Source organism: Nansenia antarctica, assembly GCF_963989245.1.
Source record: "Nansenia antarctica genome assembly, chromosome: 5".
Taxonomy (NCBI): Eukaryota; Metazoa; Chordata; class Actinopteri; order Argentiniformes; family Microstomatidae; genus Nansenia; species Nansenia antarctica.
This window is the reverse complement of record NC_137690.1, coordinates 6193515-6211804: the sequence shown is the minus strand read 5'-3', so window position 1 is coordinate 6211804 and position 18290 is coordinate 6193515. Positions and strand designations below refer to the sequence as shown.

The 18290-nt window shown below is 42.7% G+C and overlaps 2 protein-coding genes across 2 annotated transcripts in view; one reads left to right on the top strand and one right to left on the bottom strand.

Annotated features, from left to right (window-relative positions):
• prdm6 (PR domain containing 6) overlaps nt 1-7919 on the bottom strand; it is a gene marked incomplete at both ends in the record, with an annotated part of 36577 nt that extends 28658 nt beyond the window's left edge. Inside the window, 2 exons of the mRNA XM_080532186.1 lie at nt 4248-4555; nt 7397-7919. Of these exons, the coding sequence (XP_080388312.1) occupies nt 4248-4555; nt 7397-7919 (831 nt within the window). The remainder of the gene's footprint in view (nt 1-4247; nt 4556-7396) is intronic.
• A 4779-nt stretch (nt 7920-12698) lies between these two features.
• ppic (peptidylprolyl isomerase C) lies at nt 12699-17707 on the top strand (the record flags this gene model as incomplete). Its single annotated transcript, XM_080532977.1, has 5 exons — nt 12699-12803; nt 13662-13775; nt 15706-15799; nt 17096-17280; nt 17579-17707. The coding sequence occupies 5 exons, from the start codon at nt 12699-12701 to the stop codon at nt 17705-17707; spliced, it is 627 nt and encodes a 208-aa protein (XP_080389103.1).
• Between the last annotated feature and the right edge of the window lie 583 nt (nt 17708-18290).

Here is an 18290-nt window from a genome sequence, read left to right as displayed (position 1 = left end):
ATGAATATGAATATGATGATGATGATGATGATGATGATGATTATGATGTAATGAATTAAAAGCTCTAACAAACAAGAAGTTTTATATCTTCCATAAAAGGCCAAAGTGTACTAAAACACTGATATCAGCAATAAAGCACAAGCCACCTACAAGACAGGCCATGCCGGTGAAGTATACAGATGTTTGAGCGTGTCGATTGAAAGCCGTAGAAGTATTCTACTAGGAAACCATAAAAGCCATAACGTCCAGACCAAGAGCAACAGTCTGCAGTTTGACAGGCAGACTAAAAAAATGTTTCATTTTTTTTTTACTCTCTTCGAAAACCCGGTTTTCAACGTTCACATTTTTACAACGCCGACATAAATCAGTGGGGTAATAATTATCATTCAAAAATCCCAGATGTTTACACAATCGACCCCTGATGCATTTCAAATGAAACCGTTCCATCTTGAGACCTGCTTTCTCACACAACACCGAGAGTCTAGCATCAGGGAGGAAATGGAGCATAAAATAACTTAAATGACAAATGATGGAGCTTTTCTGAGCCAGTGAAGCAACGTTAAACATGTCACATCTACACTGGGCTTCATGCTAAATACAAATAATTATGCTGGCCCTTGGCCTGGGCACCGTATTATTATTGTTGCTGGGGATTCTAGAACACCCACTGGTGCAGTCTGAGGCGGTGATGTCACCAGTGCACCACTTCTTCTAGCTAGCCCCTATCTGCAGCGGCGGTTACCCCCGGTAACAGCCAAGACCACAGACCCTCAAGGTGCCACGAGAGAATATATATACATACGCTCATTTCTTAGAGATGTTGTTAGAACTTTTCCACATACTGTCTAACCACATATATACACAGTAGACAGTTTCCCACATATAAAGTAACTACTGTTATGGCTGATATTTCACACTACATAAGTATATATATATATATATATATATATATAGTAGGTCATTTTCATTTCTAGACATTCCTCGCATTCTTTCCACTCCTAGAACGACGATGAAAACATTTATGGCTTAAACAACCTCTATGAATCCGAGAAACCCCCCCAAAATAAGTATGCCCCGCTTTCTTTCTCTCCTGGGTATCGAGGTGTGCTCAGTGTTTTCACATAAATCCAATACCACCTTGAATAATGAACAAGAAGTGTCAGATATCAAGATATCGTCCCAATATAAAACATAAAGATGAATAACTGCCATTGACAGTTGCTTAGACAATCATGTGACTACTATTATTGTTTCACGAATTAGGTTTCATAAATAGGAACCAATCCGAGGACCACGGGTCTGTCCCTGAATGAGCGGACAGTCTGACCACAAGACCACAGTAGGGATCACCATGGGAACGCTGTGGGAATGTTGTGGGAACGCTCTTCGAACGTGGAGTTGAACACAGCTTGACAGCTTGCGTGGAAATTCCTCTTTACTGCTCTGTAAAATTAGATCACTCCACTCTCAGAGTCTCTTAGAAGAATCAAACGCAATGATCGCAAGGACGTGTCAACACCCGAATCTATAGCCAAGGTAAATGTTCAATATAACTGAAACGCACTGGACAAATAAACACAGACGGGGAATATTGTTGTTGTTATTAGACATACCTCTCAATCACAGCTTTTTTTTTTTTAAAGCAATACTTCACATCACATCCATTAAAACAATAAACTCAAACTGAGTGTGAAGTTCCCTTAGGCCTGGGTAACAATCCACTCTAGCTCTATGGGACTACACACACCAACTTCTGCATTTGACCATGAGCCGGGTGAATAATAGAACAGAATATCTCAGGACTGAAAATCAAAGCAAGCTGTAACCATAACCTCATAGCTATGATATAACTAAGACAGTGAGCTCCAAAACAAACTATGATCAATTACTGTATTAACTCTGCCATGATTGCAAGTGATTGCATGATTGCAAGTGTTAGCTGCTGTATAATAATCATAATAATAATAATAATAATTCAGAGAATCCACACTGTTCCATTTCACAGAACAGAGGAGAACCCCTGACTCAAGTAGTAGTCTGAGCGGACGTGGTTAAACCCTGGACATCCTTCAGGACGTGGTTAAACCCTGGATCACTACAGGGCACAGACAGAGACTTCTCTACAAAGTGCCGGCAGAGAACACATCGCTCCCTGTTTTCCTCCTGTATCAATACTGATCGGAAAGTTGAACACGTCCTTAGAGTTAGCCCGGAGAGGAGAGAGGCCCCTGTATGCCAGCCAGCGTGAGGAGGAGGATCGGAATATTGGATTCCCTCTCTCCTGACTTTTCTCTCCACCACCCACCAGCCTCACAGCGTTCTCTGTTTAATCGGTTGGAATTTTTACAGTCCTCCCTGGCAGAGCCTGTGTTTAAAGCCTCCGTCACACAATACATATATAACCACGGTAATGGTGTTGTGCTCTGGCCTGGGCTCTACCCCTACCTCTGGGACCTCTGCAGCGTCTACACACACACACACACACACACACACACACACACACACTCATACGCACGCACACACACACTCACACTCACACTCACACTCACAGACACACTCATACACGCGCACACACACACATACTCAGACACACACACACACACACACACACACTCATACGCACGCACGCACACACTCACAGACACACACACACACACACACTCATACGCACGCACGCACACACTCACAGACACACACACACACACACACACACACACACACGCACACACACACAGACACACACACACACACTCATACGTGTGCGCACACACACACACATACTTACACACACACACACACACAGACACACACACACACTCATACGTGTGCGCACACACACACACACATACTTACACACTCACACACACACACACACACACACACACACACACACCAGCCAGACTGTAGGCTAGGAGCCACGGCAGACACATACCCAAGTACAACACGCTGGTCTCTAGCAAATACCCCACCATGTCTGAGGCTCAGTAATCAGTATGCTTTAGATTGAGATTATATTTTAGCATAGATACATACATAGTACATACATACATACATACATACATACATACATACATACATACATATGCTAGGCAAATCCGCCGTTAATTTAAGAGCCAAACTGACAGAACTATTCAATCGAAAAACATGTCACATTATCCCTCTGTCGGTCCTCCACTGTGTGTAAATTAACAAAATCACCTGAGGTGGGTCTGTTATTTAACATTTTAAACAGCATCTATTACGGCGCATATACTGCATATTATGTCGGCCATGGGGGCCGTGCGGTGAATCCCCCCCCCCCCCCCCCTAACGTCGCTTCATGTGGTTAACGGCGGTGAATGATCATTGGTCAGCGGAGGACAGCGTGACCTTTATCCCCCAGACCCCCGGGGGAGTTATCTATCATTCTCAGCGGCCGCACAGAGACCACCCCGGGGCAATTAGCACAGCGGCGAATGCTAATGTAGGTAAATACAGTAGCCAACATTGAATTTCTCCTTGAACTGTGTACATGCCGAATCACTTCCAATCAATGCAGTCCTTCACAGTTGGAATGGCGGCTACTGTATAACGTTTCATCATCAGGATATCAGGTGTTACTGGGACACACACACACACCGGGGGTCACTCTCAGCACGATCACACTCTCACACAGACCAGAACAGAGCTGATGTACTACTGTACTGTAACCCATGAACTGAATCTAAACATACTCATCTGTGCTGTTAAAAGCAGAAACCCTTGTCATGACCCTCACCATCACCCCTAACCCTATGGACAGTTTGAGTACCATGTGACAATGAGTAGCCTAATAGCATTACTTGTTAGTACTAGTAAATCACACAGAGTATGCGGTCAAATGTGATCGTACTGTAATAGAACCATCATGGTTAACTCAATGTTACCATACATAAGGTACCCCATCATGTTACACTCACCTAACATCGTACAATATTACCATACTGTAATACAACCATCGTGGTTGCATTTCATTGTCTGGTACTTGTACTCTGCAATGACAATACAGTTGAATTTAATCTAATCTAATCTAATCTAATCTAATGGTGAACTCACCATCCATAGGTCAAATATGACTGTACTGTAATACAACCATCATGGTTAACTCACCTCCTAACAGGTAAAATGTTACCATACTCTATAACATACCCATCATGTTAAACTCACCTCTCACCAGGGTAAAACACCACCACACTCTAAGGTAAACCGTCAAGGTGCAGCTCACTCACCTCCCACAGGTGCCGCGTGTTCCGGACCACCCCCGACTGCACCTTGTCCAGGAGGAGGGGGACGCCCTGGAACGGGCCGATCCAGGTGCCCTGTGGGATACGCTGGGCGGCGCAGATGCCGTAGCCCAGGCCGGGCACGGTGCTGGTGCAGAGGCACACCTCGCGGGGCAGGTCACGCAGCCAGTCGGGCACCTCCGGGGGGGGCGCGGCGGCCGTGGAGCTGCTGGTGCCCACCAGCCTCCGCAGGGAGTGCAGGGGGCCATGCATGGGACACTCCCCGTTACGGTTATCTGCACACATGTCACACCCTGGGGGGTAAGGAGGGATGGAGGGAGGGGGGAGGGGGAGGGAGGGGGTCAATAGAAACTCAGATGTAGTGTATAGTGAAAACAATGGAGAGGTGGTTCATTGGTGATAATGTCAGAGGCGAGACGTTGCTCTTTGACAACAGGGTGCTATTGATTGAAAATCACAAAAGAGAGAGAGAAAAGGCCACACAGGCTGTGTGGCCATACTGCTTTTGTGGGGGGGTTTCCGAACGATCTCAGGTGTGTTACCCATGCGGTTACTGTTGCACATAAGGTGTACATGCACGCTGGCGAGTGAATCACAACTGGAGTGGATCGTTCACGAATGCAAGTGTACTGTAGAACAGTGACACGGGGCAGCAGATGTAACTGTTGTGTCAGATGAGCAGTATGAACACCTATCATGACAGGGTGGGTGGACACGTTGCTTCCAAGCACTCACTCAAGAGAAGTATTTTGTAACATCCATTCAAAACATTTGGACGACCTTTTTTAATTTAATATTTCTGTTTTGTTTTTGTTACAGAATTATGTCATTATATTGCCCATTTAGAGGTTAGAGTATAATGTTGAATGAATAATCATACAACATAATTATGTTAAATATAATTGAGTTTGGACATTTCATAAGTATAGGAAAACATTCTGTTTCTAATAAAGAAGCAGCATCTGTCAGCTATTTCTCGACTGTGGTGTGTGTCTTTGCTGTGTAAAGGTTGTTGTTGTAAAAGCTCAGAGAACTTATTCAGATAATTGAAAGAGACGTACAATTCAAAGAAACACCAATACCTATACAGTATATCCCACTGATTTTGTCAAGTTGAATTGTTAATTCTGGCGACAGTTCAGTGTTATAGTCCATTCACACAAATAACCAGGACACACACACCGCTCAGATCGTGCTCTATTAATGCGAAATGAATACATGTTCTTATATGAAATTGTAAAAGTTGTTAGTCTAAATGATTAACGTTTATACATGATGGTATAAGAAAGCCAGTCTGGATCAAACACAGTGGACCTGAACTACACCCGTTTCCCACTTTATTGATCTCAAGTAATGCGCAGCAGTTCTAAATACTGAAGATTCGGTGTTAATTAGATTTTAATGGATTTAATTGTTACACGATGTTAAACACACAATTTAAAATAATAGGCCTATCGACAAGATACCGTGTTGTTGTCCTGAAATAATGGTCTAAAACTGTCAAATAATCTCAAGACAATAAACGACAATAAATTATTATAAAATAAAATCAATGATTTGGATTTGAGCTTGAAACGCAGGTTCTTAATACTCCACTCATTACACGTGGACTATATTAATTGTACGTTAACTGGCCCCATGCATGCACGTCTTGGCTAAGACAAACACATAAACAGCTCTCCGGTTGTCGTATAATTACACAAATTATGAAGTAGATTTTTTTTCCTGTTTCCTGCGGTTTGTGTGTAACACACACTTCAGCTATTTTATAAATGACCGACATAGGTTTGAGATATGGGGGAGAGAGTAGGGCCCGTAGATAAAGCAGTCTCGCGGCCCCCCCGGAGACCCCCATATAGCATGTACGGATGATGAATAGCGGCCGATGGAGCAGATCGATCTGTGATCCACACTCACTCCACTCTCTTCTACAAAACTATACAGCAATTAATTGCGGCTTGTCCCCCCATCCCTCATCTCCGTGTGGCACATATCGATGGAGATTACTGCTGATGGGCCGTTTTATCACCTTAAATAAACACTCACTACCTTTTCAAACTTGGCTTTAATATACAGACGCTTCTCCTCCTTTTTAACGTACAGGCCTGGTCTCAGATGATATAAAATGCTGTAGATTATTTTATTTTATTTTTTTAGAAATGGCCCGCGGCAGGACAGATGAAAAATACAGACTATTGCATCTGATGTCGAAATTCAAGTTGATTAGGTAATTATAATTATGGGATCTTGGTATTTGACAGACAATCTCTGGATGAAAAAGTCTATGCAGCAAAATAAAGAAGATACTATCAACCTAAACGGCGCTTAAACAACCAATTTGAAAATTATATTAATGAAAATCTTGTTATTTATCTATTCATAGGCTATACATTTATTATTTATCATAATTTCCGCGACAAGATCTACCTCATCGTGATTCTGAAACCCACACTGTGATTTATATCCTATCAATTAGAAACCACAATTATTGATATGCATATCAATTAAACTGAAGCCTGAATTAATAATGACGTTTTACTTTTACGCAGTTCTCCATGCCAATGATGTAGTGGTTGAAGAGGATACAAATGTAACATGGAAATGTATAATAGCCTATTATGATGATATTATGATCATGGAAATAAATTAATTGGTGTGAAATTAGGAAAAATGTTGTTTACTGACGCAGGAATGTTTGGTGTTAAAATGATCTATAATTGTGAACGTGTGGCCAGGACGTGCCCGTGGAGGCTCCAGGCGGCGCACCTGCTGGGGGTCAGAGACGCGCGACTTCAATCTAACGGTAACTTTCTGGATGAAAACGGAAGTTGTTGCACGTGAGGACCCTCGATTAACAGGCTGTGGAGAGCCTCGTCTATTAGGCCCCAAGTCTGCATTTGAGTGGACACCAGATCTAGGCATCAATTCACATCCGAAAATGCTATGTGATCATTATAGTATAACACAGCCTAACAACATTTTTCTTTGCAACACTGTCTGTGACAGTTAACGTGGCGAACATTGAACAGTTCTTCTTTTCATATAAAAAAACATTCCTTTTGAGAAAAAAGGCGCATGTGTATATTTCCTCCTGAAACCAGAAGGCTGATCAGTGGGGAGTCATGCATACATACGGTTGCTGTGGTCTCCAGTGTGATTGTTCAGCGGTATAATCTCCATCCTCTGCTGTCCGTACAGGTAGTAGTCCAGCTCCTCAGAGGTCAGTTTAAACCGGGACCCCTTGTCATTATTCTTATAACTGGAGGAGGAAATACAAAGTTCTTTCGCCTGGAGGTTTGTGTTGTCTGACGAGACGATGTCGGGGCACAGAGTTTGTCCAAAAAGTGCAATTTGCGGCACAGTCAGTTGCGTTAAACCGGCCAAGGAGGAGACGGACGAGGTGGAGGAGGTGGAGGAGGAGGGGGTCAGAGAGGAGGAGGAGGAGGTGCAGGAGGAGGAGAGGAAGGTCGGCCGCTGACGGAGGCTCTCCACCGGGATCTGACGGAGGCTCTCCACCGGGATGGCTGTCCTGTCCTGTCCCGTCCCGGCTGAGCCGTTCTTCAGCTGGCTCTGGGGGAACAGCTGCTGCCAGTGCTGGATGTACGTCGGGTCCACTTTGAGGAAGGCAGACCCGCTAGGGTCACCGGGTTTTAACATCTCAAACCGGAGCTGGTGAACACAAGAAACTGGATCTTTAGTGTGCACATGTCTAAATACAGGAGACACAGAGGAGACATAGCCTATATATACTAACCATTCAAATGTTGTTGTTGTTGTTGTTGTTGTTGTCCTTGTCCTTGTTGTTGTTGTTGCTTTGTGATACAATAAGTTCCTTATCATATCATATGACTGATTAACATGAGTTAACAGCAGCTGGATTTTAAAGTCCAAAAACAAACTAACATTACGCACGGATGCATGGGGAACATTGGTAATTGTTGTTTGAAAATAAAAGACAAATGGACACAGAGAATTAGCGATTTAACTATAGGGTAAACGTACACGTTAATGGTAGTGAAGCTCATTAGAGTTCCCCATCACTACAGGCTATAGGCGACTCATCCTCTATGCGCTATGGCAGTGACGGACCCACCGCTACTTTTCAGAGTTTACGAGCCTCGGTGAATCTTTTCAACGCATTTCCAAGTGGATCATCGATACAGCAAAGCCTACTTACTCTGTCCGAGAAAAAAGTGGATCGGGGGTCCTTCTCTGTGATTCCAATAGTATTTCCCAGACTGCTACACCATAATAGTATTGACTTCGGATACGCCGCGTTCGTTTCGAGCTCCATGCACGTCTGAAGTACAATCTCATCTCTCTCCTCCCACTCTCTCTCGTCCCCCCTCTCCTCTCCTCCTCTCCTCTCCTCTCCTCCCCCCTCTCCTCTCCTCTCCTCTCCTCTCCTCTCCTCTCCTCTCCTCTCCTCTCCTCTCCTCTCCTCTCCTCTCCTCTCCTCTCCTCTCCTCTCCTCTCCTCTCCTCTCCTCTCCTCTCCTCTTCTCTCCTCTCCTCTCCTCTCCTCTCCTCTCCTCGCAGGATCAGAGAGAGGGGCCAGGGCACGTGGGTTTTACGACAGTATAAAACACTAGGGACGGAGAAGTTCACACTGGCCCCAAAATTGTATCGCCACATCTGTCTCTGCCAAAAGTATTCAGGGATTTTTTTTTAGGCTTGGAAGAATTGAAAGTGGGCCAGGTTTTTTTTACCAAATGGCCAATAGTCTACAAATGACCAACTTATTTGCATAGGCCTTATATATATCTCACTCTCGTTGTCTGCGTGTGTATGATCTGAGATTGATTTTCAACCTCATCCCTTGATGAATAAGTATTTAAAAAATGAATTAATAAATACTTGAATACGTGCATATATTATTATATATATTATATTATAATTACTATTATATATATAGTGTGATTATGACTTGAAGGTGGCCACTTAGGTTAAATATACCAGAATATCCTTGTCGCTGGTGTTCTTGAAATTTCTAGTTTAATTCAACAAATAGGTGCGCGTCAAGATAACGTCCACTACCTCATAGTATTGTTACTTTAACTTGTTATCCAGCCCAAGTGTTTCCCACCCTCTCTCATATACGCTTGAGAAAGTTATAACTGTTTGTACAGTGTGTCTATAATATCTACATGCAGGGCATTTTACAGTTCTTTCCAGAGGGGTGGTCAAATGTTTGGACTGGCGTCCCTTTGACAAGGCCATTTGTCATCTCGCGACCTCCGCAGATTGATAACGAACAAAAACACCAACATAATCGTCTGAAAATGAACTCTCGTCTACAAAAGCGCAATTTCACCGTCAAAGAATGTGAAAAAATAACACAGCTCACCAAACGTTACTGATATGTTAAACGGAATTCTCTTGAGGGAATAACGGTCCAGGGTCCAGGTCCCCAACTACTCACGAAAAAACTGTTTCGGACCCCCTGCATGACTTTGTTACACACCAGTACCTCGACTTCAACTGCAATAATCAGGACTCTCAATTTAACGCTCATGGGAATAAAGTATGAATCAGTTACTAGGACATGTGTCAAGCAAATATTGGACTAATAACCGACCCAAAGCTTACAAAGCCAAACCCATTACAATTAAATGACCGAAACAACATAGTTAGATTGTAATTAGGCAAATTGTTATTTATAACAATAATAATAATCATATTAATATTATGTATGATGTTATTACTTTTATCACCATTATAAGATAGACCTATACCATAATAATAATTGTGGGTTTTATTAACACAATCTTTCAATATCTTTACAGAATGAATTTGCTGTTGTCCTAATAATTGGACTTCAATTAACCTACAACATCGTTTCTAAACTAAAGCGTGAAACAGAGCCACGGTGTTTTCATTCATTGATTAATGGCTTCTAAAGTAAAGCACATCGGAGTAGCGGCCAGGATCAATAAATTAACTGCCGAAATTCATCATTTATTCCGACAAAACCTGGGCCTAATTATTGAGGCAGATTGTAAGAAAATATCAAGAGGAGTTCATTTTCTGTATTTATATAAGGCTAACCTGGATTTGAAAGCACTTAAATTGGTGTCTCTTTCATTTACATAGTGTATTCCGTTTGACATTCAATTAAAACGTTTACATTTCTGGTTAATTAATTCGCCTGATGGGCGCAAGACAAATGGACGCTCGTGTTTGACAGGAGTCCGATAAGGAATTCAACCACCTCTGCTCTGATTATGGCTGTGAGGTCACGGGTTACTGAGTATATAATTCATTAATATAGACGGATAATCTGAAGGGAATTGGTTGATTCAAACCCTTCCCTTTCTTCTTCTTCAACTTATATTTCATCCAACTAAGTGTTTAGGGAAATGTGTAATAAAATAGCTTATTCATATTTAGGGTGACTTAATTATCATATGTGTAGAGGCTATATTCTAAACGTGTATTGATCTAGTGTATATAGCCAACATAGCATTGAGTAAGGAAAGATACACCAAACGCTGTGGACAGCAATGAATGACTGAAGCCAATGCAGACCTATGAGTTTTGGCACTTGTCGTGTGGGTGATGTATGGTGTTCTCGATGGTTGAAACTGATAGGGGGCAAGCGGACTGATAACAGAAAAGTCTTTATTTGCGGTTCTGGATTCTTCTGTGTTGATAGTATAGGACTGAATCAATCTCTTGTAGAATTTAAGCGGAGTTGAAATAAGTTATATGGTCTATATATGGTCACCAACACATCTTATCCATTCAAGAAGGGATTATTTTCCTCGCTATACGTTTTAAATTGAGTATCTTCAGAAAACAGACGACATGTCCTTATTTCCACTGGTTCTGATCTAAGAAACGAATCAACATATGCACGCTTTATCTGTAGGTGACTTCGTACAGAAAAGTACAAGACAATATTGACAAGAAAATAGAGCATAAGTCCTCGCTATAGCCCGGTTGCAGTAGAAAAAGCCTATCTATGATGTGCTGCCTGCAGTCTGACTTCGTGTGAACGGCAATGCCGATGACTGTTGAGTTGTTGCCAGAGGGCGCAGTAGTGCCCGATCTACAGACGGGAGAATCCCAACACCGAACACTGCTGAACAGCCATCCTCTCACACTCACAACCTTAGGCTGTGTGTGTGTGTGTGTGTGTGTGTGTGTGTGTGTGTGTGTGTGTGTGTGTGTGTGTGTGTGTGTGTGTGTGTAGGTGTGTGTGTGTGTGTGTGTGTGTGTGTGTGTGCGTGCGTGTGTGTGTGTGTGTGTGTGTGTGAATTCATTCATAGGAATATTGGCCTACAAAAAATATATCTCCAAAAACTAATATTTTCTCTAAACTGTGTATCATTGTGGTGGGTCTACATATGCACAGCTGCATTGAATGCAATAAGTTAAATAGGCCTACGCATGTATGAATAGACAATGCCACCATGCCGATATTATAAGAATTATAGCCTACACTATTATACAGAACTAATAAGAGAGTAGTAAGACAAAACAGTGTCAAACAGTGTGTAGCCCCATTGACTTCCCATTGTACTTTACAATACATTTGACATCACTAGTTTTACCTTTTGACACCAAGGCCCATATTCAATCAATTGCAGATAGCGGATTTCCAGCATAACACCAAACTTAATTATTCTTGAGTGGCACTACTAATGCTGTGTGTAGTAGTAGCCTATGCGCCATTGCACTAAACAGTGTAGTCCTCAAAAGGCGCAGACATGTAGGCCTATGCCATTTTTCTGTATCTTTTCATTCAGTTTCATGTCTGGGAAGACTCTATCACTTATAAGTATGCTGTGTGAAGGAAGCTACACAGAATATAGGGACTACTGTGTCGTATCGTTTCAGCCAGGCTACCTCCAGACAGGCATCTGCGCTCCTCCACGGTGCAGCAAAACACGGTGCAGCAGCTTTCAGTCACGCTGCTGCATGCTCCTGGAACAAACTCCCTGAAGAAATCAAACAGGCCCAAACCCTTAAAATATTTAAATCTAAGCTAAAAACCTTCATGTTTTGCACCAGTTATGATTAAACACAAACACTTCTATCAATGTATTTTTTCCATTAACTATTGTCTTTTTAAATGTTTTATCTATTTACTTCTTATATTTGCTTTTATTCATTGTAATTTTTATTTTCTTATGCTCCTCTTGCTGTATTTTTAAATAATGTATGTAAAGCACTTTGAATTGCCCCTGTTGTATGAAATGTGCTATACAAATAAACTTGCCTTGCCTTGCCTCCGCCATTTCTCAGTGAATGCGGAGGCGGAGGCTGGGCCACGGCGAGGCGCTGCCCAATCGGGAGGAGGAGAGGGTTTGTGATGCGGGGAGAAGGAGGATGGAAACATCGGTCTCTCTGTGATCTCTACCACCGCTCTGACACGCCGCCGCCGCTGAGATTTATTTGTTACCACGGCCTGCCCTCTTCTTCTTCTGCACCGATGGAGCCGCACACGATCCTGTCCGCTTTGGTTCTCTTGTCTCTCGCGTTTACAGAACATGTCGGATGCTCGAGAGGCAGGGTCGGACCGAAAGTCACCGAAAAGGTTGGTGGTTTTTAATTCTGCCGTCATCTTCCTTCCACGATCAATGCACGCGCGCACGCATGCACACACACACACACACACACACACACACACACACACACACACACACACACACACACACACACACACACACACACAGACAACACATCCGCACACACAGACATCACTCGCCTCCAGGGGGAAATCGCGGAAGACTGCGATCAGCTGAATGATGATGGGCAATATGCATAGTAGCCTAACGCACATTACGGGGACCAGGCGTGATGTAGAGGGCTAGAAGGATAACAATAGCGCATTGCGTTATAACGTGGTATTATAATATTAGCCTAAGTCTTACGGTGTTACGGTGGTTAAGCGCCATTAGCCTCCTAAATGAACACTCAGACTGGGGCAGGGGATCACGTTGTTTTTTTATTGACGGGATGATCTTTATCATCCGCGTTTAATGACAGTCAAGGGGTTGATGTGCAGGTTAAGGGCCAGGCCGTTCGTTCCAGTGAAATAGGCCTACAATTGAATAGCCTGCCTACTGTTCAAAAAAATAAAATAAAGTGAAAATACTATCCTGCATGCATGCAGCCTTTAGGAAAGCATTCCATGTAGACGTTGCTGAAATGATAATGATATTAAATAGAAATGTATTTATCTATGTCACTGTAATTATGATTAATTTATGCATGTGCATGTGCGTGTGTGTGTGTGTGTGTGTGTGTGTGTGTGTGTGTGTGTGTGTGTGTGTGTGTGTGTGTGTGCGTGCGTGTGTGTGCGTGCGTGCGTGCGTGTGTGTGTGTGCGCGCGCGTGTGTGTGTGCGTGTGTGTGTGTGTGTGTGTGTGTGTGTGTGTATCTCCCTGCTCCAGGTGTTCTTTGACATCACAGTGGCAGGCCACGAGGTGGGCAGGATCGTGATCGGGCTGTTTGGGGAAGTGGTCCCTCTTACTGTCAACAACTTTGTTGCTCTAGCTACTGGCGAGGTAGGTACAGTAGACTGTTTACTGGTGAGGTAGGTAGGCCTACAGTAGACTGTTTACTGGTGTGTTGTGTGTAGGGGTGGGACGATTAGAAAATGTCATGTCACGATTATCGTGGGCAAAATAATCGCGATCCACGATATTATCGCGAGAATTTAAAAAAAAAAAAAAAAAACTTTTTTTTTGGAATGCCAATAAAACACACTGTAATCACTTCAACTTAGATTTTGTTGTATTTTTATTGAATCATGTTAATAACATTAACATCATTTTAAAAACATCTTGACAAAAATAAAAATCTTTAATAAAATCTTAAATAAGGTAATGATAAATTATAAGGTATCACTGCATAAATAAAGGGGAAAAATACTGTCAAACAAAACTTGAACACTGACACTTTTCTGTCATCAAACTGAGTGCTAGCCTTGTGGCTTAGAGACTTGAAAGCTTCAAGATAGGTTAAAGTGCAAAAATGTCAACATGTTCACTTTTTCTGCCTTTAGCTGTGCTCGGAGAGGTGTGAGTATGTGCCCACTGGCACTAAACACTCTCTCTGAAGGAACACTAGTTGCAGGTATGCATAGAAGCCTGCATGCAACCCTGGAAAGGTGAGGCAATGGACACGGGGCCGATGCAGCCATGGTGAGAAGGCTAGCATACGTTAGTGACTGACTGACAAGGCTGACTTGACAGTCACGTTACCCATGCAGGCTGAACAATCACGCGAGACAAATTTCTGTGAGGATATTCGCGCGCGGCTCATGTGAGAAATCTCAATTATATTACTATTTCTTTATAACATACGATTATGACATCCTCCCTCTCGCCAGTTTGGGGCAACATAGACTTCTCCCCTGGTGCCACGGATAGGGGTTTCAAGCGGTGGGACAGCAAAGGGATGGTTACTATCGGACATTTATATGATACGGAAATACTACTTTCATTTGACCAATTATGTAAGAAATATGACCTACCACGAAATGAGTTTTTCAGATACCTTCAGATACGAAGTTTTTTAAATAGCCAAAAAGACACTGGCCTCTGTCACCAACCCTCTCCGCTGGAGGAGATAGTCTCTGCTGGAAAGACGAGAGGCATTCTGGGGTTTGGGTATAGAGCACTTTCGAAATATGATAAAGGCAACCCTGCATTTACGCCCAAAGACTGGAATAATGACCTGAACATTAATACTGATGAAGCAACTTGGTCACTAATATGGCAATCGGCAAACGACATCTCAATCTGTAATAGGATGAAGGAAACGCAATTTAGACTACTACAACGTTTGCAGATTACTCCCCAACTTAGACATAAAATGGATCATAACAAATCGGAAATGTGTACAAAGTGTATTACCGAGGTTGGGAGCTTTGTTCATTGTGTTTGGACTTGTAGATATATAGATGATTACTGGAAAGGTATAGTGGATAAAATTCATCTAATTCTAGATGTTACATTGGATAAGGACCCCATGTGTCTATTGTTTGGGTCATTTAAAAATAATAATAAAAAATAAAAAAATAAAAAAAACGATTATGACGATTATTCAACTAATTAAAATTCTCCGCGATAAAGTTATCGCGGGTGTTTTTATCGCGATTAACGATAAACACGATAATCGTCCCATCCCTAGTTGTGTGTATTTTCAATCAATTCAATTTCAGTGTAGACCAGTGGAGGCTGGTGGAGGAGAAATGGGGAGGACTGACTCATTGTAATGCACGGCATGGAATGAGGAATGGTACCCAATGGTATCCCATGAATTACAATGAACCCGTCCTCTGATTTCTACCTCCACCAAACCCCCACTGACTACAAAACCCACACAGGGTATCTGGTAAGGTTTACCTGGTGAGGTTAGAGTCTGGCAAGAAGTATACTGATATAGGCAATGACATTTACGGTACATTTTCCATATTGTTGTTTTTTGCAGAAGGGTTATGGCTACAAAGGAAGTAAGTTTCACCGTGTGATCAAGGACTTCATGATCCAAGGAGGTGATTTCACAGCAGGGGACGGAACTGGAGGTGAGACAGAGTTAAACCTAGATATATTACATCATATGTGCCATTTAGCGGACGCTTTTATCCAAACTCCGACTTAAATTGCAACGAGTGCATACATTTCAGTATATATGGTCCCAGCGGGAAACAAACCCACAACCTAAGGGTTGTCAGTGCCATGCTCTACCAACTGAGCCACAGAGGAGGTAGTTCACCTACTTCAGAAACACCATTCACACAACGACCCAAAACACAATTGCGTGTGTGTGACTGCCTGTGGGCGGAGGTGTCTGGTGAACAAGATCAGACCGCCTTTGACGCTTCTAAGAAAGGCCTACAAGTCACTGAATATGCACTGGACCTCTGATAAACTCTGCACTGCACTTTATATATATATATATATATATATATATATATATATATATATATAGCACTATCCAATGCACTGTCTGTCCTGTGTTGTCCTGTTTTTGCATTTGCATTTGTATTTGTTTTTGTTCATGTATACATGTGAAGAAAAATGCACCTACTGTAATGCCAAAACAAATTCCTATGTGTCAAGCATAATGGCAATAAACGTTATCTGAATCTGAATCTGAATCATAAATCCAAACCATGCATATCTGGTAGGCTTTTACACTGCCCTGTCTCTCTAGTTCTGCGTCTCTCCAACTCCTCAGCCCCTGTATGATATTTTGTGTATGTTTACCATTTAGCAGACACATCTCCTCACCTCTATGACATCATCTCACCTCTATGACATCTCCTCACCTTTCTGACATCTCCTCACCTCTATGACATCATCTCACCTCTATGACATCTCCTCACCTGTCTGACATCTCCTCACCTGTCTGACATCTCCTCACCTGTATGACATCATCTCACCTGTATGAAATCTCCTCACCTGTATGACATCATCTCACCTGAATGACATAATCTCACCTGTCTGACATCTACTCACCTCTATGACATCTCCTCACCTCTGACATCATCTCACCTCTATGACATCATCTCACCTGTGACATCTCCTCACCTGTGTGACATCATCTCACCCGTCTGACATCTCCTCACCTGTCTGACATCTCCTCACCTCTATGACATCTCCTCACCTCTATGACATCATCTCACTTCTATGACATCATCTCACCTCTATGACATCATCTCACCTGTATGACATCTCCTCACCTCTATGACATCATCTCACCTGTATGACATCTCCTCACCTGTATGACATCATTTCACCTGTATGAAATCTCCTCACCTGTATGACATCATCTCACCTGTCTGACATCTCCTCCTCCTCCTCCTCCGTCCCCTCAGGTAGGAGTATCTACGGCAGCACATTTGCAGATGAGAACTTCAGCCTGAAGCACCAGGGTGTGGGCTGGGTCAGCATGGCCAACGCCGGCCCAGACACCAATGGCTCCCAGTTCTTCATCACCGCCGCCAGGGCGCCCTGGCTGGACGGCAAACACGTGGTGTTCGGGAAGGTCCTGGAGGGCATGGTAGGTCACACGGCCAGACACGCAGAAACACACACACACACACAGGCACATGGACACACACACACACACGGGCACATGCACAGACACAGGCACACACACGCACAGGCACACACACACACACTCACACACACACACACACACACACACACGCACATGCACACAGATTACACTTTGGAGTAAGAAATGAGTAAAAACGTTCAATTCAATTGTTTTGCTTATTTACATGGTTATACATATTCTAATAATCGGTTACATATTCTAATATTCTAGGTTTTGTATTCTAACGTTGTGTTTTCAGTCTGTGGTCCACACCATCGAGCTGCAGGACACCAACGACAGGAACGTGCCCTATACGGAGTGTGTTATTGTCAACAGTGGGAAGATCGCCGTCAAAGAGCCCTTCATAGTGGAGGTGGAGGGCTGGTAGAGTCGTGATGATGTGCATACCTGTGCCAATGCTGCATTCAAGTGTTCCTCGGAAATAGGAAAACTCTCTGAAAACTCACTCTCCGTTAGGAAACTTGTGAATTAACCAATAGGGTGCGATTTCAGGAGCTCTCCAGGAGTTTGAAGTCAGAATGTTTTTTGTTGTTGTTGTTGTTGTTTTGTTTTAGAAGAGCACTTGAACGCACCATAACTTTATGCAGCGAAATATTATGCAGATGTTGTTTTGTTTATTTATTAACATATCCATGACTCTCTGTGGGTATATACTAACTATCTAATCTAATAAAGGGAACACAAAGTTATTATGATTAGAAGGTACACTTGATGATGAAGATGATGATGATGATGATTATAATGATGATTATACATGTTCAAACCATTGCACATAGAGAACACTTACTTATCCTACATCGATTGCCAAAATGATCAACCTATAGTTGCCAAATGTATCAATATGTCATTTTGCACTAAATGTTCATTGAGCACTTTTTCATAATAATCGGAATCCACTGTTTTCTACCATGTTGATGTTGAAGACAAAAGTATGCAACACTTACAGCTAT